At 47.0% G+C, this 26,452-nt stretch overlaps 1 protein-coding gene across 1 annotated transcript in view; it reads left to right on the top strand.

Moving 5' to 3' along the window:
- Positions 1 to 25,280, top strand: part of ACAA2 (acetyl-CoA acyltransferase 2) — a 40,027-nt gene extending 14,747 nt beyond the window's left edge. Inside the window, exons 2-10 of the mRNA XM_081942568.1 lie at positions 5,699 to 5,865; positions 7,306 to 7,434; positions 9,684 to 9,800; positions 13,876 to 14,023; positions 16,258 to 16,433; positions 19,548 to 19,677; positions 22,836 to 22,906; positions 23,401 to 23,555; positions 24,683 to 25,280. Coding sequence (XP_081798694.1) covers positions 5,699 to 5,865; positions 7,306 to 7,434; positions 9,684 to 9,800; positions 13,876 to 14,023; positions 16,258 to 16,433; positions 19,548 to 19,677; positions 22,836 to 22,906; positions 23,401 to 23,555; positions 24,683 to 24,767 — 1,178 coding nt within the window. The 3' untranslated portion in view covers positions 24,768 to 25,280. The remainder of the gene's footprint in view (positions 1 to 5,698; positions 5,866 to 7,305; positions 7,435 to 9,683; positions 9,801 to 13,875; positions 14,024 to 16,257; positions 16,434 to 19,547; positions 19,678 to 22,835; positions 22,907 to 23,400; positions 23,556 to 24,682) is intronic.
- Positions 25,281 to 26,452: the final 1,172 nt, after the last annotated feature.

Below are 26,452 nucleotides of genomic sequence, written 5' to 3'. Positions count from 1 at the left end.
CCGAATTTCTGTCGCAGCCCTCAACACTCCAAGGAGCGCAGGTGGCACAAATTGGACGTGCGAAGGGCAGTCCGCATTTACCTGAAACGAACTAAGGACATCAGGCACTCCGAGGCCTTCTTTGTGTCTTTTCAGCCAGGCTCGCTGGGTCGCAAGGTGTCATCTTCAACCATAGGTCGGTGGCTGCGGGCTTGCATTAAGATGACATATGACCTTCAGGGCAAGCCGGTTCCACCTCGTGTAACGGCACACTCCACCAGAAGTGCGGCCACGACCGCGGCCTGGGCGACTCAAGCATCTATTCTGGACATTTGCAGAGCGGCCACGTGGGTGTCTCCCACGGCTTTCATTAGAAACTACAAGATCGATTCCTTTGCCTCTGCCGAAGCCTCCTTTGGCCGTAGAGTATTACAGAAGGTTATTGAGGCTCCGGACAATGTCACTTCTTCCCGCCCTGGGACACCATAGCTTGGTGTCCCGGGGTCTCGTGATCATCTTTTGCAACTTTCTGACAACTTTAACTTTAACTTTTATTTGATTTCTAGACCGCCCCTCTCCCAGAAGGGACTCGGGGCGGTGTACAGTCATATTAAAAACAGTGAATATACATAGTATAAATAAATAAATATAGGTGTGGCTGGAGGAGGTAGCAGTAGTTTACTGTACAATAGTTAAAGTTAGATTTAAAATTTAAGAATTTAAAATACGTTAAAACACCCCTAAAAACTATCCCAGAATAAAAATATTTGCCAGGAGGTATAAATGGGACTATAAATGGGCCAGGCCAGCTAATTGGAACAGGTGGGTCTTAAGTTTCTGTCGGAAGGAGCGGAGGTCGGTAGTAGTTCTAATATCGGGTGGGAGGTCATTCCAGAGGGTTGGGCCCATCACAGAGAAGGCTCTACTCCTAGGTGCCGCCCGTTGGCATTGCTTGGTGGCACCTGGAGGAGTCCCTCCCTGTGAGAGCGGATTGGTCGCAGGGATGTATGTGGTAGGATGCGATCCCGCAGGTAACTAGCAAAGTCAATGGGCAAACCAGATTCACTTAACAACTCTGTTACTTATTTAACAACTGCAGTGATTCACTTAATAAATGTGGCAAGAAAAGTCGTAACATGGGACAAACTGCGCTTAACAAATTTCTCACTTAGCAACGTAAATTCTGGGCTTAATTATGGTCGTAAGTTGAGGATTACCTGTATTTTTAAATACTGTAAATCTTTTTAAAAGCCAGCAAACCCAGTTCTCTTACCAGGGAGTTAAAAGGGAAGATTTAGAACTGCTAAGAACCCAGTCTGTGAAAATGCTTCAGATGCAAAGTCTTGGAGCATGGAAGCACTGGAACTTTTTTAAGCAGCCGTGCCTTTTCCCAGGGTTTCCCAGGGCTCCACCACAGCACAATCATGGAAAAAGCCCGTTCACTTAGTTTAAAGAGCTGCAGCAAGTGATAGGAGCATACCTGTGCTTATTCCCAAATATCTATAGAGATTTTCTGTCATCCAGGTCCTGGTTCTCCCGAACGTGCTTTTTCAAGAAGCAACTGGATTTCCTGGATTTTCTTTGGAAGATGTTTCTCTTCTCATCCAAGAAGCTCCTTCAGCTGTGAGTTGGAGCTGTGCTTTCTTCTCAGAGCTGAAGAAGCTTCTTGGATGAGAAGCAAAACATCTTCAAAGAAAAACCAGAAAGTCCAGTTGCCTCTTGAAAAAGTACCTTTGGGTTATTCCCAAGTACTTTTTTTGGCTTTCAGTTGGAAGCTTTGCACAGTCCTTGACTTACCACAATTGAAGCAGCTTTAACTGAGCCCAGAATTACATATATAAGCTGTGCTCGTTGTTAAGCAGGACACCATGTGACCGTGCCCAATTTCACGACTATTTTTGCAGCAATCATAAAGCAAATGTCATGATTATAAAACTAAGGCCACAGTCATTATGTGGATCCATTATCCACAATGAGGTTGTGGTTTTTTTTGCTGGAAACGGAAATTCCAAACTATCATAAATTGTGTGTGTGTGTGTGAGGGGATATCAGAACATCAAATCCGGGTTATAAGCAGTAGCGTTGGATTGGCTCATAACTTTGAATGGTCATTAAGCAACCAGTTGTAAGCGAGTACTATCTGGATAGTAAGATACCAGTTAAGTTGAAAGAACAGCCATCAAATGAGATGTTGGACTGCTCACAACTCTAAATAGAAATGATCCTTGATTGCTTTTTGTTGAGAAAAGTATAGTTTTATTAGAGATCAAGCGTATTGCAGCATTGCATAGCCAGAACTGAGAATTGCGCACCGAAAGTCCCAAGTTCTACTTTTCCCTCCTAAACTGTCTCTCATTGCCCACCCCAGCGTGACCAATCAAGTTCATGCAAGTTGTTTTCATAACAATCAGTCCAAGTGCAGTTTGGAATGCAGCTCCCTCCTAATATCCGGGGGGAGGTCATTCCAGAGGGCTGGGCCCATCACAGAGAAGGCCCTACTCCTGGGTACCGCCCTTTGGCACTGCTTAGTGGACGGCACCCGGAGAAGTCCCTCTCTGTGAGAGCGAATTGGTCGTAGGGATGTATGGGGCAGGATGCGATCCCGCATGTAGCTAGTTCCTGTGCCATGGAGCGCTTTGAAGATGGTAATCAATACCTTGAAACGCACCCGATAGTCCACAGGAAGCCAGTGCAGCTCGCGCAGGAGAGGTGTTATATGGGAGTATCTCGTACTCCCCATAATCACCCGCGCGGCCGCGTTCTGGACCAGCTGCAGTCTTCGAGTGCATCTCAAGGGAAGCCCCATGTAGAGAGCATTACAGTAGTCTAGGCGGGACGTCACCAGCGCGTGAGTGACCGTGCGAAGGGCATCCCGGTCCAATAGGGGGCGCAATTGGCGCACCAGGCGAACCTGGTGGAACGCCCCCCTCGCCACGGCTGCCACATGGTCATCCATGGACAGCCGGGCATCCACGAGGACGCCCAAATTGCGCGCCCGTTCGATGGACTACTGCAACGCTCTCTACATGGGGCTTCCCTTGGGATGCGCCCGAAGACTGCAGCTAGTCCAGAACGCAGCCGCGCGGGTAGTCATGGGGAGTACTAGGTACTCCCACGTAACACCTCTCCTGCGCGAGCTGCACTGGCTGCCTGTAGTCTTTCGGGTGCGTTTCAAGGTTCTGATCACCTTCTTTAAAGCGCTCCATGGCATAGGGCCTAGTTACCTGTGGGATCGCATCCTCCCACATACATCCCTGCGGCCAATTCGCTCTCACAGGGAGGGCCTTCTCCTGGTGCCGTCCACGAGGCAATGCCAACGGGCGACACCGAGGAGTAGGGCCTTCTCTGTGATGGGCCCAACCCTCTGGAATGACCTCCCCCCCGACATTAGAACCACTACTGACCTCCGCTCCTTCCGACAGAAACTGAAGACACACCTGTTCCGACTGGCTGGTCTGGCATAATTTATAACGTCTACCTCCTGGCATACACATTCTTACTGGTTTTTAGAGGGATAGTGTTTTAAATTCAACCTGATATGACATTGGGATTTTAAACTTTTGTATCGATTTATTTATTTAGCTGTACAGTTTGGCATATTTTATCCTCCTCTCATACATGTATTTATGTAGCTATTACTATGTTTTAATTTGTTGTATTTTGATACGGACTGTACACCGCCCCGAGTCCCTTTCGGGAGAGGGGGCGGTATATAAACGCTAATAATAAATAAATAAATAAATGGGGGCTAGTTGCTCGCCCCCAATGGCCAGTGTTGGAATTAGCTGGTTGAACCGGGGGGCCGGAAGCCACAGCCACTCCGTCTTGGAGGGGTTGAGTTTGAGTCGGTTGTCACCCATCCAGACCCGTACGGCTTCCAAACACCGGGACATCATTTCAACGGCCTCATTGGGGTGGTTCGGGGTGGAGATGTACAGCTGTGTATCATCAGCGTACAGATGATATCCCACCCCAAAACCACGGATGATCTCACCCAGCGGTTTCATATATGTGTTGAACAGGAGAGGCGAGAGGTCTGACCCCTGTGGCACCCCACAAATGAGAGGCCTCAGGGACGACCTCTGCTCCCCTGCCAACACACGCTGCGTCCGGTCGGAGAGGTAGGAGCAGAACCACCGTAAAACGGTGCCCCTTACCCCCAGCCCCTCCAGCCGGTGCAGGAGGATACCATGGTCGATGGTATCAAAAGCCGCTGAGAGATCTAATAGGACCAGGATAGAGGAACAACCCCTATCCCTGGCCCTCCAGAGATCATCAACCAACGCGACCAAGGCCGTCTCTATGCTGTGCCCGGGTCGGAAGCCGGACTGGCGCAGGTCTAGATAATCATTCTCCAGGTGACGTGGGAACTGTTGGGCCACCCCCTCTCTACAACCTTCGTTAAAAAAGGAAGGTTGGAGACAGGACGGTAATTGGCTAGCTCCGTTGGGTCCAGGGAAGGCTTCTTGAGTAAGGGTCTCACAACCGCCTCTTTCAAGGCGGCCGGTAAGAACCCCTCGCCCAATGAAGCGTTCACTAGCACCAAGAGCCAGTCTCGTGTAACCTCCCAGGATGCCACTACAAGCCAGGAGGGACACGGGTCCAATGAACATGTGGTGGCTCGTAGTCGCCCGCGTAACCTGTCCAAATCCTCGATGGCCACCGAGTCAAATTCCTCCCAGGATGGTCTCTCAAGACTCGCCTGGGGCATCCCTCCTAGCCCACTGAGTGGGACCCATTCCCTCCGGATTTGATCAATTTTATCCTGCAGATATTTCCCAAATTCCTCTGCCCTGCCCTGTAAAGGGGCTTCCCGCGGTCTCTGTGAAAGAAGAGAGCGGGTCACCCGGAACAGGGCGGCAGGGCGGTTATCTGCGGACGCAATAAGGGCGGCACAATGTCGACGTTTGGCCGCTCTTATTGCCACAAGGTATGTCCTTAAGTAGGTTCGTACCTGTGTTCGGTCAAGTTCGGAACGGGAGGATCTCCATCGGCTCTCTAGGCGTCTCTTGTGGCGTTTCATCACCCTTAGCTCCTTAGATTTTCCCAGTACATGGAGGAAACAGGTTCATATCGGTGCTAACTCAGCATTTCAATGAAACCCCCCCACATTTCAGTGCTAGCTGTAAAATCTGTGTGCATCAAATTCTGCTGACATTCTCAAAAAACTCTTGGGATCTCTTTCATATATCATAACTACTATACCATTCTATCCCGTATAGATCAAGAAGGCCTAATGTTTTGTGTGACTTTGCAATCCCTTGCTTTACGAATTTGACAAAACAGAAGATGAACTTTATCTGTTAGGAGTATGGAAGCAATCTAAAGTCGATACAGAAAAAAAATTCAGGATTTCTTGTGAAAGGCACCAAGATGTTGAATCGCCACCTGTGAAATTTGCTTTGTGCCATAATATATTTTATTTTCATAGCAGTTTTCTTGATTGTTTCAACAGTTAGCCTGTATTACAAGGAGGCGGCCTTTGAATCAATTAACTAAATGAATATTGGACTAGACCAGTATTTCTCAAACTAAACAACTTTTAAGATGTGAGGGCTTCAACTCCCAGAATTCCCCAGCCAGCTGTGCTCATTAGGAAATGCTGGGAGTTGAAGTCCACCCATCTTAAAGTTGTGAAAGTGGAGAAGAACTGATCTAAATAAACAGTGGTAAGATTTTATATAAGGCACTTTCATATTTCCCATGTTTTGTCTCCTAGGAATATTCATTGTTTCTGCCAAGAGGACTCCATTTGGGGCTTATGGCGGCCTGCTTAAGGACTTCACCGCCACGGATCTTGCCGAGATTGCGGCTCGATCAGCCTTGTCTGCTGGCAAAATATCTCCAGAAATCATTGATAGCGTAATTGTGGGCAACGTCATGCAGGTTGGTACAACTTGGCAGTTGCCAGTCGCCCTGACCAACACACCATTCTGTGTCTGTTCTTGCTTAGTTGCTCCGTTACAGAGAAATTAGAAATTCATTGGTGGAGCCTCTCGTATTCCATCCCCAAACTGTTTCTTTTTGGAACATTTGTGTTAAGTAATTAAGCTCCCCGTTAGGAGAGCGAGTATGCGAGTATGCAGAGAAGCGTAATGAGAGTGATATGGAATAACACGCACAAACCAGCATACAGAGACACTGAATAGTATAAAAATATAGTAGTTTACTATGTAGAAATATAGAAGTATTCACAGTCCGGTTAACAGTCCAAGTCATACAAGGTTCAGTAATTCAGTTATCAATATTCTCAGTTTAACACACAAAGTATAGCTAAACAGTAGCAAACCACAATACCTCAAAATACACCAACCAGCTTCTAACAAAACAGAGATCTAACAGCCATTCTGGCTCTCTCTTATAGCTGCTTGAAGTAACAAACCAATTACATCTCTTTAACATTTAAAGTAACAGATACATTTGTTACAATCATGGCTTATATACATTGCCAAGCCAAGCCTAGGGTTACATCCCTAACAATTTGGGTAACTGAATTTGCTAGAATTGTAGAGTGTATTGTCAGTGGGATCATTATATCACCAAGCACGATAAGTAGTGTTTTTTTCTTTTTCACAATTGAGTTTCTGTTTGAATTTTACAATAACAAGGCAACAATCAATGTGTTTAAATCATTTTTTTTTACTGAGCTCATTCGTCTTTTTGTAGAGTAAATTGCATTATCAATAGCAATGAAAGAAGGAAAATAAAGGTACCAGTAGTCCTCAACTTACAACAGTTCACTTAGTGACCATTTGAAGTTACAACGGCATGGAAAAAAAGTGACTTGTGACTGTTTTTCACACTTACAACCATTGTAGCATCCCCATGGTCACATGATCAAAATTCAGAATCTTGGGAACTGATTCACATTTATGACTGTTTCAGTGCTGGGGGTCACGTGATCCGCTTTTGCGACCTTCTGACAATCAATGGGAAAACCAGATTCATTTAACAACTGGGTTACTAATTTAACAACGGTAGCGACTCACTTAACAACTCTGGCAAGAAAGTTTGTAAAATGGGGCAAAACTTACTTAACAAATTTCTCATTTCTGGGCTCAATTGTGGTAGTAACTCAAGGACTACCGGTATACAAGATTACTCATTTAGTGACCATGTTCAGCGATTATTTGAAATTACAGTGCTGAATTTTATGACCAGTCCTTGCAGTTGTAGTGGTCACATTGTTGTCACATTCATGTGAACATGATTTACTTTTATTCACTTCTACAAATAGATAGGAAAGTCATCTTCAACCACACAATTTAGTTTTTAAGCAGAATTTGACAGGTGAATTTTCTCATTTTTTCCCCTCCCCCCTTGCAGAGTTCTAGAGATGCTGCTTACCTCGCGCGACATGTTGGCTTACGTATTGGAGTGCCAATCCCAACTCCTGCCTTAACCATCAATAGATTGTGTGGATCAGGCTTCCAGTCTATTGTTAATGGATGTCAGGTACTAATTCCACTCATTTATTTTTCCACATTCTTGGTCACCCTATTCTCTATTGCAGTTTAGGTTTGTGTATACACTTATTCTGCATCATGTCATGCAGAGATTGGAATTGTTCGCCTGCTTTTCATTTACATACCGTCTTTCCCCGAAAATACGACGGGTCTTATATTTTTTTGACCCACGAAATATGGCCTTGGGCTTATTAAAGGGGAGGGCTTATGGTTTTTGGGTTGCCGGGCAGCTGCTCCCTTGCGACCGGGCTCCCGAAGAACCGGCCACAGCCTCAGGGTCGAATGTCTGTGTTGCGCTGTCACAGCAGCAACACAGCAGCCATGAGGTGACCACATTCACGAGCAGCCGCCCGGCAACCCCCCTTTCCAGCCGGGCACAGCACCCCTGACTGATCTAGCAGTAGCCGGAAGGCACCAAGCAACGCGAGCACCTGTTTGCCGTCCTCCGCCTCCCGCGGCTCGGTGCCTTTGGAATGCCCCTAGGTGAGTGAATGGGGCTCTGCATGGCTGGAGAGGGGGGTTGCGCGAGCAGCTTTTCCGTTTCCCGCTCACGCGACTCACAGGTTCACGATGCCCTTGGCTAACTCTACAGTACCTGCAGAGCCAGGGCATCTCCACTGCTGGTGCCGCCCACCACTTGATTTTTTATTTCAGCTTTCCAAGCACGGAGGACGGATGATGCTCTGGAAGTACGCTTTATGGTAGCGTACAACCATAGAGCGTACTCCCAGAGCGGTATCCTACCTCCGTGCTTTGGAAGCCGCAATGGAGGATGGATGCCGCTCTGGGAGTACGCTCTATGGTTGTACGCTCTATGGTTGTATGCTCTGCAGCCCATAATCATAGAGCGTACTCCCAGAGCATCCTCTGTGCTTTGAAAGCCGAAAAAAAACCCCAAGCAGCGGGCAGCGCCAGCAGCGGAGATGCCCTGGCTTTGCAGGTACTGTAGAATTAGCCAAGGGCATTGTGAGCCTGCAAGTCGTGCGAGCGGGGAGCGGAAAAGCCTCTCGCGCAACCCCTCTCTCCAGCCATGCAGAGCCCCATTCACTCACCTAGGAGCATTCCAAAGGCGCCGAGCCGCGGAGGCGGAGGGCGGCGAACAGGCGCTCATGTTGCTTGGTGCCTTCCGGGTACCACTAGATCGGTCAGGGGTGCTGTGCCCGGCTGGAAAGGGGGGTTGCTGGGCGGCTGCTCGCGAGCATGGTCACCTCATGGCTGCTGTGTTGCTGCTGCGACATCACAACACAGCCATTCAACCTTGAGGCTGTGGCAGGCTCTTTGGGAGCCCGCTCGCAAGAGAGCAGCTGCCCGGCAACCCCCTCTCTTCAGCTGGGCACAGCGCCGCTGACCGACCTAGCGGTACCCCGAAAGCACCAAGCAACGTGAGCGCCTTTGTCCCCCACCACGTTCCCGCGGCTTGGTGCCTTCGGGATACCGCTAGGTCGGCGAGCGGTGCTCTGCCTGGCTGGAGAGGGGGAATTGTCCAGGGGGCTTATTTTCGGGGGTGGGCTTATATTTTTGCCCACATGAAAAATGTGGCAAGGCTTTAATTTCAGGACAGGTCGTATTTTCGGGGAAACACAGTATTTTTTTTTAATGTTTTGATTGCTCTACTCTTTGAAAGAAAAACTCTCCACGGGACCAGTCCCTGATGTCCAAAAGATCGGAGGCCACTGGTTTACATAGTTGTGTGTTTCATATGTACTTTCATATGAGCCACGGTGGCGCAGGGCAGAGGTGGTATTCAGAAAAGTTCTGACCAGTTCTGGAGAACCGGTAGCAGAAATTTTGAGTGGTTCAGGGAACCGGTAAATACCACCTCTGGCTGGCTCCGCCCCCATCTATTCTCTGTCTCCCGAGTCCCAGCTGATCGGGAGGAAATGGGGATTTTTCAGTATCCTTTCCCTGCCACGCCTACCAAGCCATGCCCGCCAAGCCACGCTCATAGAACCGATAGTAAAAAAAATTGAATCCCACACTGGCGCAGTGGTTAGAGCGCAGTACTGCAGGTTACTTCTGCTGCCTGCAATTTGGCAGTTTGAATCTCACCAGGCTCAAGGTTGACTCAGCCCTCCATACTTCCAAGGTGGGTAAAATGAGGAGCCAATCGTTGGGGGCAAAAGGCTGACACTGTAAACCGCATAGAGAGGGCTGTAAAGCACTGTGAAGTGGTATATAAGCGCTAAATGCTATTGTACATCTAATGTGCTTTTCTTTCCTTCTCTAAACTCAAATCAGGAAATTAGCCTTAAAGATTCCGAAGTGGTGCTTTGTGGTGGCACGGAAAGCATGAGCCAGGCGCCTTTTGCTGTTCGAAATATGCGATTTGGAACAAAACTAGGAGTTGATCTCCAGGTGAGTGCTTTGCGCCCATCATGTTGTGTTTGCGTTTTTTGTTTGAAACCGGGATATCTCTCCTTAAGGAACCCTGAGTCAAATTAGTCTGTCCCATAAGATCAGGGATGTCAAACTCAATTTCATTGAGGGCTGCATCAGGGTTGTGTTTGACCCCCGGGGGGGGGGGGACGTGGCGGGTGGCATGGTCAGGTCGACATCCATTTTCAGCTGTCACAGCCTCTTGCAGACCCCTGCCAGCAAAAACAGAGCTCAGAGGAGCACACACGCCCTCCCCGAGCCCCGTTTTTGCTGGCAGAGGCACCGCGGGCCAGCCCTTCGCTGTTCCCAGGGCGGCCCTGTGGGCCAGATCTAAGCACCATGGGGCCAAATCCGGCCCAGGGACCTTGAGTTTGACACCCCTGCGTTAGATGATACTCTATTTACAGTGTAAGGAATTGTATGAACTAATGTACATCATTTGCATTCTGGTTCTTTCGATTTGCTTTCATGGCCTTGTAGCAATATTTGCCTGAGCTCAGAAGCTAAGCAGGGTCATCCCTGCTTTGTATTTGAATGGGAGAGCTCTGGACCTGTAGGCTAACCTTGAGAAGTAAAAAACCAAACAGATAAACTCTGAAGACTGCAAACCCAATTCCACAAAAATATCATGTGTTATCAGCTGCTGTCATTACCTTTTAAACATGTGTACAATTCCTAAAACAAAATGTTTGTGCATTGCGTCACACAGTAGATAAGTTAGCACTTAGCCTTTCATGGAACAGATCAAAAATGTACAGACCCAGGACAGAATGTTGCCTCCTTTTGTGTTATTAACCTCTTGCTAATACAGGTAGTCCTCAAGTTTCGACCACCATTGAGCCCAAAATTTATGCTGCTAAGTGAAATATGCTAGGTGAGTTTGCCCCAGTTTACGACTTTTCTCGCCACCGTTGTTAAGGGAATCCGGATTCCTCATTGACTTGTCAGAAGGACACCACAGCTGACATAAATATGAACCTCTCTTTAGCTAAGCTTTTAAATTTCGATCATGTCACCATGGAGTGTGAAAAACTGTTATACGTCTCTTTTCCCCGTGCGGTTGTAACTTTGAATGGTCACTAAATGAACTGTTGTAAGTCGAGGATCACCTGTACTTTTTCCCAGTAAGCCACTGTTCTAATATATTCTCTTACTCCCTTCCTCTTTGCCAATTCTCACTGGCATACATTAGTACAGAAGGGGCAACGTGAATTGTGTATCTTTATTTATTTAAAACATCTGAAGGGCCTTGTATGTTATAGAAAATAACTCATCAGCTATCATCCAACAAATAAAAAAGACAAAAAGGTGTTGTGACCCAGGTTTCCTTAACAAGAAGCAGAGTCTTAGCAAAACCCCTTTTATTTACATGACTGTGAATTCCTGTCATTCACAGTCCACAAGGCTTCACAAACAGCCTTTCAGAGGAATATTTATCAGCAGGAACCTTATCTTGTTTGGCAAGCTGCCAAATAACTAGTTTCCAAATAATTGAATGAACAAACTGTTTCCTGCAAAAGCCCCCTCCCCGTTTGCTCCTTTTTTGTTTTTTTTTGGGGGGGGGGAATCACCTCCAAGGTGTGACTTTACTCCCAAGTCGACCCTGCTTTCTTAGTTGTTCTTGTCTTCTGGCAGCTCTGCGCAGGCTCACACTGGGAACAGGCTCCAGCTGTTCCTCTGCCTCACTGCCGTCTAGCTCCCTCTCTGCCTCTGATGCAGAGCCCTTGTCTTCTGGCAGCTCTGCACAGGCACACACTGGGAACAGGCTCCAGCTGTTCCTCTGCCTCACTGCTGTCTAGCTCCCTCTCTGCCTCCAACGCAGAGCCCTTGTCTTCTGGCAGCTCTGCGCAGGCTCACACTGGGAACAGGCTCCAGCTGTTCCTCTGCCTCACTGCCGTCTAGCTCCCTCTCTGCCTCCAACGCAGAGCCCTTGTCTTCTGGCAGCTCTGCACAGGCACACACTGGGAACAGGCTCCAGCTGTTCCTCTGCCTCACTGCTGTCTAGCTCCCTCTCTGCCTCTGACGCAGAGCCCTTGTCTGAGCTTTCCTCAGTCTCCAGGACTGGCCCATGTTCTTCCCCAAACTCCTCCTCACTGTCCAACTCTGCCACAAAAAAAGGGTTTTAAACCCCTTTAAAAGCACCATCCCCTTCCAGTCACATAACCCCAAATGCCGAATTGTCCTCTCCTCTTTTCCCAACCCAGCATTTGAAGGGAGAGCCTCAGCTTTAGGGAAGCAGAGCTATGGAAAAGCCTTACTCTCTAGGAGTCAGATAATTCTGGGAATTGAAGTCCACCCATCTTAAAGTGGCCAAGGTTGAGAAACTGTTAGCAGAGCTATAGAAACATCACTGATGTCAGGTTCCGAAGGGTTAATGAAAACAGCCAAACACAGAAACGGTTTGTAAATGCAGTTTGTATTCTTCGTCCGGCACGAATTGACCAACAAAGCACTAAGGCAGGGGTGTCCAAACTTGGGAACTTTAAGACTTGTGGACTTCAACTCCCAGAATTCCCCAGCCAGCCATGCTGGCTGGGGAATCCTGGGAGTTGAAGTCCACAAGTCTTAAAGTTCCCAAGTTTGGACACCCCCGCACTAAGGCAATGAATAAATTGTCAAAGCTGCCATCCTGTGCTTCCCACCACCTTTTATAGCTAGATTAGTAATTAAGATAAGCCGCACCCATCCCCTCGTAACTCAGAACGAAAACCACCCGGCAATTAATCGTGGATTGTTGTCAGTCAGTTATCACTAGCTTTATAGATTTATTCAGCTGCTTGTGGAGGAGTGAAGCCTGGTGAGTCTTGGCAGCTGGCCTGGGTTTCTCCCCTGAATGGCAGCTCCAGGCCTCTGGGCTGGCCGGGGTTGACATGTGATGATAAGGCCAATGAAGAGAGGGGCCTTGTGGGGCTGGGAACTTAAGTCTGCCCCCAATCCCAGTAGCCTTGCTTGCAAAACAAGAGACAGCATTGCCGGGGTTGTCTGAGGCAAAAATATTTCCCTAAAATTGGCAGTTTCTTTAATTTTATGTTGGGAAAAGTACTTCTGGCCACTATCCAAGTTTCTGCTCTCTCTTGTTTTGGGACCAGAGGCAAAAAATACAAATGCAATCTGAAAACCATCTGTAAGGTGGGAAAGCCAATTTAAAGGCATTTCTGCAGAGATTCTCATAGTCTTCAAAGCATTTCCCCTCCCCCTCCCCACTTTAATAAGTAACAGTAACATTCAGAACTTTGGATTTAGGATAGGTGACAAATCCTGCACGTACGATTTTGCAGGTACATCCATTTTGAGAATTCTGTGCTTACTCTAAGAATGTTCAGAAAGCCTCCAGCTTCCAGTGCAATTGTGCGTGGGTTTTTGTGTGTGTGTGATTTGGGCATTCTTTCCCAACCTTCTAAAGATCCCATAATTCCCAACGCACATTTTGTCATGCCAGCTCTTCATTGTGATGGTTGCTCTCCCAGATCTGGAAGGTAGCAGGTGAGACTTATGGATAGGTGACTGTGGAATTCTGGGAGATGAAGTCTTGTTGTTGTTAATTGCAAAGTCGTATTCAACCCATCACGACCACATGGACAATGTTCCTCCAGGCCTTTCTGTCCTCTACCATCCTCTGGAGTCCATTTAAGCTCACTCTTACTGCTTCAGTGACTCCATCCAGCCACCTCCTTCTCTGTCGTCCCCTTCTTCTTTTGCTCTCCATCTTTCCCAGCATGAGGCTCTTCTCCAGTGAGGCTCTTCTCCAGTGAGTCCTTCCTTCTCATTAGGTGGCCAAAGTCTTTGAGTTTCATCTTCAGGATCTGGCCTTCTAAAGAGCAGTCAGGGTTGATCTCCTCTAGGACTGACCGGTTGGATCGCCTTGCAGTCCAAGGGACTCGCAGGAGTCTTCTCCAGCACCAGAGTTCAAAGGCCTCCATTCTTTGACGCTCAGCCTTTCTTATGGACCAACTTTCACAGCCATCCATTGCAACTGGGAAAACCATAGCCTTGACTATACGCACTTTTAGAAACACTAACCTATAACATGATTCTGTTCCCTCTTTTCTGGTAGCTGGAAGATATATTGTGGTCGGGCCTAACCGATGCGCATATCCAGACTCCTATGGGTGTCACAGCTGAAAATCTTGCTGCAAAATACAGTATTACCAGAGAAGAGTGTGACCGCTACGCCTTCAAGACACAACAGAGGTGGAAAGCTGGTCAGTATGTTTAATGGAAGAGCACCGATCTGCTTCCCATGGAAACTTAATTCTCACAGCAGCTGATGCGTTGACATCTGGATTGTGTTTCTTAAAACTCAAGTTGAGGATTAGGTTGATGGGATTATCTTTTATGAGGAAAATTAGGCATTAGTTAGGGACGCGGCGGCTCAGTGGCTAAGATGCTGAGCTTGTTGATCAGAAAGGTCGGCAGGTCAGCGGTTTGAATCCCTAGCGCTGCATAACGGAGTGAGCTCCCGTTACTTGTCCCAGCTTCTGTCGACCTAGCAGTTCGAAAGCGTGTAAAAATGCAAGTAGAAAAATAGGAACCACCTTTGGTGGGAAGGTAACAGCGTTATGTGCGCCTTCAGCATTTAGTCACGCCGGCAACATGACCATGGAGACGTCTTCAGGCAGCGCTGGCTCTTTGGTTTTGAAACGGAGATGAGCACTGCTCTCTAGAGTCGGAAACAACTAGCACATATATATGAGAGGAACCTTTACCTTTACCTTCAGGCATTAGAGAAAAAGAGCAGAAACATTTTTCGTTGGCTTCTGTATGTGAGGGAATACCTTTTAACCAACGGCAATGAATAGAATAGAATTCTTTATTGGCCAAGAGTGATTGGACACACAAGGAATTTGTCTTTGGTGCATATGCTCTCAGTGTGCATAAAGAAAAATAAAATAGAATACATTCATCAAGAATCATAAGATACAACACTTAGTGATAGTCATAGGTTACTAATAAGCAATCAAATCATACTAGGAAACAAACAGCAATATAAATCATAAAACTACAAGCAACATGGTTATAGTCATAAGTTGGAAGAGATAGATACTAGTAAAGAAGAAAAGAATAATAGTAATACAGTCTTAGTAAAATATTTGACAGTGTTGTGGAAATTAATTGTTAAGCAGAGTGATGGTGTTCGGGGGGGAAACTGTCCTTGTGTCTAGTTGTGGTGTGCAGTGCCCTATAGCGTCATTTTGAGGGTAGGGGTTGAAACAATTTATGTCCAGGATGTGAGGGGTCTGTATACATTTTCACAACCCTCTTTTTGACTCGTGCAGTGTACAGGTTCTCAATGGAAGGCAGGTTGGTAGCAATGTGTTATGCAATGTATATAAAACTAATGTGTTATTAGTTTTAGATTTGATATAGACGGGGCATGTGAAACTTGAAACATTTTGTCTCATAGTCTCATTGATTGAATTGAATTGGGTTTCTAGCTGCTATAGTTTCCTGTGTAGTAATCCCCTTAAAAGGAGTGTTGGGGTTTGGACCTTTGAGTCCTCACTCGAGATACCAATGACGAGGCTCAAATTTTCCTAGATTGGACATATTATCTCAGGGGTGTCAAACTCAATTTCATTGAGGGCCGCATCAGGGTTGGGGTTGCCCTCAGCGTGGGGCAACGGGTTTGGCGGCCTGAGTCGCTGGAACTGGCAGCCACCCAGGCCTGCCACGCCTCCAAACTGGTTCTCTGGGCAGCGCTGTAGGCACTGCCATCTTGTTTTTTGCTTCTGCGGATGTGCAGAACAATTTTTATTGCACCGTGCATGTGCGTGCGTCACGCATAAAGCGCACACAAAACGCCCATGAGCAAACCTGCAGTAGTGACTTCCGGGACCCCTGGCGTGGCCAGCTTGACTCCACTCCCCAAACTGCTGGGATGTTTCCTTTTTGCATTGGGTAGACTGGGCCAAAGCGATGTGGGTAGACCGGGCTGAAGGGGCGCTGGCAGGCCCCTTACATTTTCCAGGATGGTCCCCTGGGCCGGATCTGACCACATTGCAGGTTCAGATCCAGCCCGCGGGCCTTGAGTTTGATACCCCTGCATTATCTAAGGACCTACTACCTCTTGAAGAAGACTCTAATTCTGAGAAGGTAGAAGGAAAGAGAAGAAGATGATGACCAGCAGCAAGGGGATGGAATGGGACAACTTGTGTGGCCAACTCACCACGGGACAATGTCTTGTGGGGCAATTCAACAATTTAATTTAAATATTTAAAATAATAACTTTAATTTTTGTCATTCACATTTCATTTTACCCCTCCTTTGACATCCTTTCTCCAACGATTCCATTCCATCGTTTCTTCAATATTCGTGTAACTCTTGTCCTGTGGCGAGTTGTCCCCCCCTGTCCCCCCCAGCAAGTTGGCCTGAGCTGACCGTAGATGACCTCCTATGACCTTTTGGTATTGACTTTTTTTTTTTTTTACATTCGTAGCTCACGAAGCCGGACACTTTAAGGCTGAGATGGCCCCCGTGGAAGTGAAAGTCAAGAAGAGCAAACAGAGCTTGGAACGCGATGAGCATGCCCGGCCGGATGTCACGTTGGAGCAACTGGGAAAACTCCCTACGGTCTTCAAGAAGGATGGCACCGTCACAGCGGGGAACGCCTCGGTGAGCCTCCTCCTTCTCCAGGAAGGAAACATTCAGTAGTCTTCCATCCATCTTCTGGTTTACCATTTTAGAAACCCAGATTGACATTTTCCTGGAGCTGCAGTCCAATCACTAAGCTCTTTGCAATAACATTTAGCAATAGCATTTAGGCTTATCTACCACCCCATAATTGGGGATGCGGTGGCTCAGTGGCTAAGACCCTGAGCTTGTCGATCAGAAAAGTTGGCAGGTTGGTGGTTCGAATGCCTAGCACCGCGTAACAGAGTCAGCTCCCGTTACTTGTCCCGGCTTCTGTCGACCTAGCAGTTCGAAAGCATGTAAAAATGCAAGTAGAAAAATAGGAACCACCTTTGGTGGGAAGGTAACAGCATTCCATGCGCCTTCGGCGTTGAGTCATGCCGGCCACATGACCACGGAGGCGTCTTCGGACAGCGCTGGCTTTTCAGCTTTGAAACGGAGATGAGAACTGCCCCTTTGAGTCGGGAACGACTAGCACATATTTGCGAGGGGAACCTTTACCTTTATTTCCCCATAACACTATATGGGCGGTTTACAATGTACAACATTATTTGCATTTTACCCCCAACAACATTTTACTGGAAGGATGGAAGGCTGAGTCAACCTTGAGCAGGTCAAGTTCGAACGTCAGGCTGTGAGCAGAGTTTGCCTGCAATACAGCACTTTAACTTAAACACTGCGCCACCCGGGCTCCTAATGCCATCTCTCTTCAAATAGGGAGTCATCTTTGCCTTAATTAAGTAGCCAGGGAACAAATATCAATTGGACGCAGAGGTGAAGGAGTGAAGGAGTGTGAGGCAGCTTAAAAAAAACTTCTCAAAGTGATGGTACTAAGGTGTAGTTTTTGCAAATGCAACAATCTTTGGAAAAATATGTCTCAAGGATATTTAAAGTTATCCCTTTGGAAATCACGGTTAGCTGTCCCCAAATTAGAACTTTTCAGATGGATTGAGGCTACCGTTTCTATAAGCTTCAGGTAGGAGAGCCATTGGTATTTTGCAGATGCTAGATACATAGATAATCCTCGAGTTACAACAATAACAGAGCCTGCTCATTTTGGTCCTATGTATGATGTAGTAGTGGGTTCCGGATCCTATCGCAACCGGTACACTGCAATGGGGCCGGGCGTCCTTGTCGGGCACGTGCGCTGCGCATGCATGCGCACACCACCGCCCAGTGACACTCAGCTGCTCGGCGGAGGTCTCGCTGGGCGTGCGTGCGCAATTGGCCCGTTTGCGTCAAAAAGCAGTAAGGAATGCAGGCAGGCGGGTGGGCCAAACAAGCCACCGTTCCAGTACGGTGGCCGCTGCTCCCAGCAACCACCAGTACGCCCGTACCAGACCATACCACCCAGAACCCACCACCGGTATGATGGTGTAAAATGGACCGGCTCAATTTGATGACCTTTTTCTGCTGTGGTCCTTAAGCGAACCCACGGTTTTCTTAGAAGCCAGGTTGGCCCAAGCTGGAAGTAAAGGACAGATTTCAGCAAAACAGTTGCAAAATGCAGTCAAATGGCCAGGGGAGACTGCAAAGAGCCATAAACACGGCCAGGAAGCCAAGCACTTGAAGTGCAATCGAAGTGTGAACAGGGGAGGCTCCCTGATTTTTGGAACTTTGAAGCCTATGTCTTAAGTACCCCTGTTGTAACTTTGAACAGTGACTCAGCAACCGGTCATAAATTAAGGATGGCCTCTAATGACATTCACGAGACACTGCTTAAGCATAGCAGAGGAACCGATTTTTATTGACCCCTTTACATAACTTCCCTAACGGTGAAGAGAAGGACTGCAGCCCTAAATTTCTACAGGAGAAGAAAAATAATATACTAGGACAGGGGTGTCCAAACTTGGGAACTTTAAGACTTGTGGACTTCAACTCCCAGAATTCCCCAGCCAGCATTGCTGGCTGGGGAATTCTGGGAGTTGAAGTCCACAAGTCTTAAAGTTCCCAAGTTTGGACACCCCTGTACTAGGAGGAAGGATTCTAGTTCTTTTAATCCATCGTGGTACATTGAAGCAGAACTGCATTCAGTACCTGTATTTTGTTGGTAGTCTGATAGCGACACCTCATCCACATTCAAAAATATCCAAATTCTACCCCGAAAGTCGTCTTTTGTCTAGATCCGTGATGGCGAACCTATGGCAAACATGCCAGAGGTGACACGCAGCACTCTCTCTGTGGGCACATGAGCCTTCGCCCCAATTCAACTCCACCGCGCATGCGTGTGTGCCCCCCCACTGGCCAGATAGTCCTCGGGTCTCTGCTGTGCATGCGTGGACTGTGCAGAGGAGGCATGCACACATGCACGGGGGACATGGTGCATAGGGGAGGGGCGCACATGCATGCATGGGGATGGGGTTCAGGCAAGGGCAGGGCACATGCGTAGGGGCCACACGTACATTGCATTTTGGGGGTTCGGGTGCACACGCGCTTTGGCCACTTGGTCCGGAAAAGGTTAGCCATCACTGGTCTAGATGTTTCCAATGCCATGCATCAAAAACAGTCATCATGTAGGCTCATTCCTAAAACTTGGGTTCAGTCATGTTTTCCTGTTGAAGAAGAATCCTTTTTTCTACTTGCAGAATGTGGCTTGTTTTGGATCAGATCCTGGAACCTTCTTGGCTGAAGAACTGGCTAAAAATGCCTAAATAAAACAAACCTTCATTTCAGGATGAAGTTCCTTAGTTGGACAATGCAATGCCTGCAGGAAAACAACCAAACTTAGAGATCAATCAATCCTCAGCTACAAATGGCTTCTTCTATTGAAACTTCCATATTTTTTGTTATATCAGGATTTTAATCCATACACTCTTGTAGACTCGATGGATTTATTTTATTTTTCAGTTTTAATTTTAGGGTACTGTGCATATAACCTCATCCACCTTTCCTCAGCTTATGCCCTTCTTAAGGCATCGGGAACCGGAGTTTCTGAAATTCCCAGTCAGCAAAGGCAACATCCAGGCACACTGAAAAAAAAATGCCACTTTGTCTGATAACATCTTCTTACCATTTTCAGCCTCAATGTGACTCCATTGGTATGTTCTTCAGTTTTTATTTTGCCCAGCCTTGATGCCTGGTATTCTTCTCTTGTAGGGTGTGAGCGATGGGGCAGGAGCTGTGATCCTAGCAAGCGAAGATGCCGTAAAAAAGCACAACCTCACTCCTTTGGCTAGAATTGTCAGTTATCACGCAGCTGGGTGTGATCCTAACATCATGGGCATTGGTAAGTGACTACAGAGATGCTTTCCTGCTGATCAGTAATACAATAATACAATACAATACAATAGTAGAGTTGGAAGGGACCTTGGAGGTCTTCTAGTCCAACCCCCTGCCTAGGCAGGAAACCCTATACCGTTTCAGACAAATAGCTATCCAACATCTTCTTAAAGACTTCCAGTGTTGGGGCATTCACAACTTCTGGAGGCAAGTTGTGCCACTGATTAATTGTTCTCACTGTCAGGAAATTTCTCCTCACTTCTAAGTTGCTTCTCTCCTTGATTAGTTTCCACCCATTGCTTCTTGTTCTACCCTCAGGTGCCTTGGAGAATAGTTTGACTCCCTCTTCTTTGTGGCAACCCCTGAGATATTGGAACACTGCTATCATGTCTCCCCTAGTCCTTCTTCCTCTTAAGCTAAACATACCCAGTTCCTGCAACCGTTCTTCATATGTTTTAGTCTCCAGTCCCCTAATCCTCTTTGTTGCTCTTCTCTGCACTCTTTCTAGAGTCTCTGCATCTTTTTTACATCGTGGCAACCAAAACTGGATGCAGAATTCCAAGTGTGGCCTTACCAAGGCATTATAAAGTGGTATTAACAGTTCACGTGATCTTGATTCTATCCCTCTGTTGATGCAGCCTAGGACTGTGTTGACTTAGAGTTCTTCCCATCCCATGCATAAAAGATCTTGTAATTCTCCAGTTGCAGCCCGCAGCATGAAGGCTGGGCTAATTTTGTGGAGGCCTTGGTGCTCTCTGAGCCTGGTTGTTTGCTTACAGATGTTTGCAAGTAAACAACTAAGCTCAGACAGCACCAAGGCCTCCTCAGTTCAACTCTGAGCTGTAGATATTCTCTTCCGTTGGTCTGGTTTATTTGGAAGTGGATACAGCCAGGTGCCCTTTGATTTCCCCCCCCCCCTTTGTTTAGAATTTCATCCAAATAAGTAAACAAAATATTACGTCAGAAAAAAAGGTTAATAAAAGAGTAGGTTATTGCTGTGCAGGAAAAGAATACCCTTGCTGATGTTTGTATATCTTTAATATAATTTTAAGGGGCGTGGTGGCTCAGGGGCTAAGATGCTGAGTTTGTCAATAAGAAAGGTTGGCGATTTGAATCCCTAGTGCCGTGTAGCGGAGTGAGTTCCCATTAACTTGTTCCAGCTTCTGCCAGCCTAGCAGTTCGAAAGCACGTAAAACTGCAAGTAGAAAAATAGGGATCACCTTTGGTGGGAAGGTAACAGCATTCCGTGCGTCTTCAGCATTTAGTCATGCCGGCCACATGACCACGGAGAAGTCACTTCCGGTTTGCTCGGAGGGTCGTTTTGAGCGCTCCGAAGGCGTCAGGGAAGCCTCCGGATGGTCCCTGAAGCCTTCGGAGCGCTCAAAACAACCCTCTGAGCAAACCATAAGTCATTTCCGGTTTGCTCGGAGGATCATTTTGAGCGCTCCAAAGGCTTCAGGGACTGTTCGGAAGCTTCCCTGATGCCTCCACAGGACGTCCGGGGGGGGAGGCTGTTTTCGCCCTCCCCAGGCTCCTATAAAGCCTCTGGAGCCTGGGGAGGGCGAAAAAAGCATGTAAAAATGGGGGGCGGGGGCACTCCTGTAGTGCTCGCATGCACAATGGGGGTCGCGCATTGCATTATGGGTGCGGCACGCTGGCACACGACCCCCCTGTGCTCCCCCCACTTATGGCACGCGAGCCAAAAAAGGTTTGCCATCGCTGGACTAGCACATAGGTGCGAGGGGAACCTTTACTGTTTATATAGTTTAGTTGGAAACTCAAATACCATAAAAAAGGAGTTTGCAGAATTCAGTCATGAATGCATAGGTGATATTATAACCCCAGTGATCAGTTCTTACTGGTAGATTCCAGGTGCTGCCCAGTGGCTTATATTCAAAGAGAGATGAAAATGCTTTTTCAAGGATGTGAAAATTCCTCTTTGATGTTGCAAATTGTGAACAGAAGATTGTCTGAATTCTGCTTGGTTTGGTTAAGCAGATAATTGGGACGTCTCCTTTGTTATCAATTGATCAGCAAATATTCAGTTGTGGAAAAGTCTTAGGAAGTAGATCAGCTGGAAAAAAATGCAAAATTTTGGGCTGTCTTGTTGGTTCCCCCCCCCCCCCTTCTTATTGGTGCAGATATGGGAGAAGGGCTCAGGTAGTATCTGTAGTATCTGCCTCTGAATAGTTTGGCAACCAGACAGAGACATCTTAAGTCTGAAGCAGAATTTCTAGGGTGTGTCTGTGATTTCAATCAAGTTTATTCTTTTGTTTTGCACAAAAGGAAAGTAAGTTCTCCTAGCTCTTAGCCAAGAAATTAAAAGACGCTTGCTCCTGGGGAGGAAAGCTATGGCAAATCTAGACAGCATACTAAAAAGCAGATACATTGCCTGCCAACAAAAGTGCATAGAGTCAAGGCTCTGGTTTTCCCAGTTGCAATGTATGGCTGTGAAAGTTGGACCATAAGGAAGGCTGAGGAACAAAGAGTGGAGGCCTTTGAACTATGGTGCTGGAGAAGACTCCTGTGAATCCCTTGGACTGCAAGGCAATCCAACCGGTCAGTCCTAGAGGAGATCAACCCTGAATGCTCCTTAGAAGGCCAGATCCTGAAGAGGAAACTCAAATACGTTGCCCACCTAACGAGAAGGAAGGACTCATTGGAGAAGAGCCTCATGCTGGGAAAGATTGAGGGCAAAAGAAGAAGGGGACGACAGAGAAGGAGGTGGCTGAATGGAGTCACCGAAGCAGTCAGCGTGAGCTTAAATGGACTCCAGAGGATGGTAGAGGACAGGAAGGCCTGGAGGAATGTTCTCCATGGGGTTGCGATGGGTCGGACACAACAACAACAAGCTCTCAGATCCTTCCAATAATCCTTTGCTTTCAGCTATATTGATTTTCTTTGTCAACTTAATTTTGTAAGTTCCACACATTTGATATTTTATGAAAATAGGTATATAAGTCCTGTTACTACATTTCCCATAAGGGACATCTTTCTTTGGTTCAGCTTTTGGGGGTCCAGCCTGGAGGCTAGAGAATGGTTTCCTGCTTGAGCAGGGGGTTGGACTAGAAGACCTCCGAGGTCCCTTCCAACTCCGTTATTCTGTTCAGGAATGGGCCACCCTCCATTTTTCGCTTACACATGTACTGTATGTTTCTGACATAGGTCCCGTGCCTGCTGTTACTGAAGCCCTCAAGAAAGCTGGCCTTTCTTTGAAAGACATGGATTTGGTTGAGGTAATGGCCACTCAGCGAAATGCAGTCATTAAACAAATGCATGGGTTATTAACGGGGGAGAAATGGGTGGGCGGGCGCTGCCTGCCGGTTGCCAAATGCTCAAATTTTGATCGCGTGACGATGGGGAGGCCATGGCAGTCATAAGTGCAAGGACTGATTGTGAGTCCATCTTTCAATGCCACTGTAACTTTAAACGGTTTTAAAGGAATGGTTATAAGTCAAGAACTACCTCTGTAGACAGAATAGCTATTTGACCATTCTTGAAAACGATTGAATACTTCCGGTGAGTTCTACCCAGTAAATGATCCTGGTGGATTGGGTTTTTTTTTAAACATATGATTCAGATCTCTGATCTCTCCTGTCCCCAAGGAAAGCTGCATTTCCCGCTGCCTTTCCCAGATACAAGACCCAGCGGTGAGGATAATTCTAATCAGCAAATCACAGCAGCCCAATTTGAGATATTTCTAACATTGCCTGTCTGATGTGTTTCCCAGGTTAATGAAGCATTTGCACCGCAGTACTTATCTGTGGAAAAAGTTCTGGGTCTGGACCCCGAGAAGACCAACGTCAATGGAGGAGCCATCGCTTTGGGTCACCCTCTGGGAGCTTCAGGCTCCAGGATCACGAGTCACCTGGTTCACGAACTAAGGTGGATAAACACACCAAGAAAACTTTTTTCTTTTGTTTCTTCTTAATATTCTGGAAAGAACGTTTAGCGAGAGTGTAACTGAGTCACTGTGGATTTGCTGTAGAAAACAGATTGCTTCAATTATTTTTTTGCAGAAGAGATCAAATTCACTCCCTGGCAGCTGAGCGAAAAGTAAGAGGAAGGGAAAATATAGATTAAAAAGGGCTACGGCTGAGATCCTGGAGACTTATAAGGTAGTCAGAAGTAGACACCGATGAAAAACATGATTATCCACTTTGTATTCCTACTGCAGACAGAGAAGTTTGAAGCATGGATCTCCCGAGCTCTGTTTTTGCTGGAAGAGGGTTGCAGGTGGCCATTGCAGCCGAAAATGGAGCTCAGGAGCCCGTTTTCACTGGCAGAGTGCTCGGGCCACCACAGGGCCACCACTCTAACCTTAACCTTAACCCTAATGGCTAGAGCCATCACCCTAACTCTAACGGTTAGGGCCACCACCCTAACCCGAGTGATGTAAAGCTAGCCACGCCCTCCCCGAGTCCCCAAGGTCAAACATAACCCTGATGTGACCCTCAATGAAATCAACTTTTGACACCCCTGATCTAGTCCAACCCCCCTTCCAAGCAGGAGACCCTACACCCGTGATGGCAAACCTATGGCAAGCATGCCCAAAGTGGCACTTGAAATCATGTCGCACAGCACGCGTGGCCTTGCCGGTTTGTCTTCCTGGTTTTGGATGCGCATGCCCGCGCGATGATCAGCTGTCTTTCATGCACGCAGCGATGCTGAAGACTGGTTGTGCGCATGTGCTCCTGCCAGTTGATTATCAGGTGTGCATGCAATCCAGGATCCGGAAGTTCTGCTTTTCTGGAGCGCGGAACCTTCGCGCATACGGGAGTGCCGAAAACTGGCCTGTACGTGCGTGCCGGCCAGCCGATTGTTGGGCAGGCATGCGTGGTAGAACCCGGAAGTTTGGCTTTTCTGGAGCGTGCGTGATGTTTCCGCACCACCTTTTAGGCACTCGGTGCCGAAAAGGTTCGCCATCAGTGCCCTACAACATTTCTGACAGATGGCAGTCCAGTCCCTCCTTGAATCTTGTTCATAATTGCTATACTTTTGGTTTGTTTTAGGCGCCGCAAAGGTAAATACGGCGTGGGTTCGGCCTGCATCGGAGGTGGCCAAGGCATAGCTCTCATCATCCAGAATACTGCCTGAAGGACAAGCAAGAGGCTGCGGGGATTTAACCCTGCATTTTCTGCTAACTGTTTGCACAACCAATTGAAGAAACGAGAGAGAGAGAGAGAGAGAGAGAATTACAATTGTCCTTTTGTGCCCAGACTGGTAATAATCTAGTCTAAAGTGAAGCACTCTGCTAAAATCTGTTTTTTAGAGAAAGTAACCAGCTAACCTTCAACCGATGGTGTGGATTTGTCCCTAATTTTTATCAATCCATTACCGCTCACTGAACTCAATTTTGATTTTTCTAATGGAAATGTTATCGGAGAAATGTTTAGCAGCCAACAATTCGAGCCAAAACGAACCTAGAGTTTGACATTTTATCAGTGTGGCCCCCCAACCTATCGAATTGTCCTGAATTGTTTTGTATTCAATTAATGTAATTCGATGGAGCTTAGCACCAACGTTTGGGTCTGATTTTTGCTTGAACTATTCAGCCATAGCAACGAAGTCTGACAGAAATAAATGTGCCTTCTCAAAAAAGTAAAGTAATACTGAATTCGGAAGGTTTTAGTCTGGATTTCTGTAAAATTTTCTCCATTAAGAATGTCACTTTGATGATTAATAAGGATATAAAGTAGTCTTCTACTTACAACCACGAATCAGCTCCAAATTTCTATTGTTAAGCGAAGCAGTTAAGTGAGTTTTGCCCCGTTTTACGACCTTTCTTGCCACAGTTGTTAAAGAGAATCGCTGCCGTTGTTAACTTAGTCACACGGTTGTTAAGTGAATCTGGCTTCCCCATTGGCTTTGCTTGTCGGAAGGTCGCAACATGACCCCGGGACATTGCGTCCGTCATAAATACGAGGCAGTTGCCATGCATCTGAATTTGGATCTCGTGTATATGGAGATGCTGCAACGGTCGTGAGTGTGAAAAATAGTCATTTTTTTTCAGCTCTGTTGTAATTTGAATGGTCACTAAATGAACTGTGATCTGTGGTGTGGTGGAGTGGTGTGGCCTAGAGGTGGAGCTCTCGCCTCACAATCAGGAGGCTGTGAGTTCGATCCTAGGTAGAGGCAGATATTTCTCTCTCAGGGCACATTGAGAATGAATCTGCTGAACAAAACTCCGCATTGGCAACAGGAAGGGCATCTGGCCAGTAAACACTCTGCTAGCTCCATTCAGTGGCCCCTACTCCACCCTGCAAGGGATTATGGGATCATTAAAAGGAGATGATGATGATGATGACTAAATGAACTGTGACCTGAACTACTAAAGTACGGTGAGTATGATGATCAACTGACCCTAACCAGTCCGTTTAGGTCAGGGGTGTCCAAACTTGGGAACTTTAAGACTTGTGGACTTCAACTCCCAGAATTCCCCAGCCAGCCATGCTGGCTGGGGAATTCTGGGAATTGAAGTCCACAAGTCTTAAAGTTCCCAAGTTTGGACACCCCTGGTTTAGGTCATTTGATTGTGAACCCATCACCACTGCAACTGAGTCCGTCCACTTCACTGCTGGTTGTTCTTCTCTTCCACCTTTCCCAGCGTAACAGCTTTTAAAGGAGAATGTTCTTAGGGGTCCTTGAGGTGCTCTGTTCTTAGTTTTTTTTCTTGCACATGTTTCATTCCCCAAACTAGGTACTGTAACATCAGTGCTGGAAGGGAATGGGGATTGCTCTCAATTCTTTTGACAGGACATGCCACTAGAACAGGGGTGTCA

This window comes from Natrix helvetica, assembly GCF_964273705.1.
Source record: "Natrix helvetica genome assembly, chromosome: 2".
Lineage (NCBI taxonomy): Eukaryota > Metazoa > Chordata > Lepidosauria > Squamata > Natricidae > Natrix > Natrix helvetica.
The sequence above is the reverse complement of the archived record's forward strand: the minus strand, read 5'-3'. Positions and strand labels throughout refer to the sequence as shown.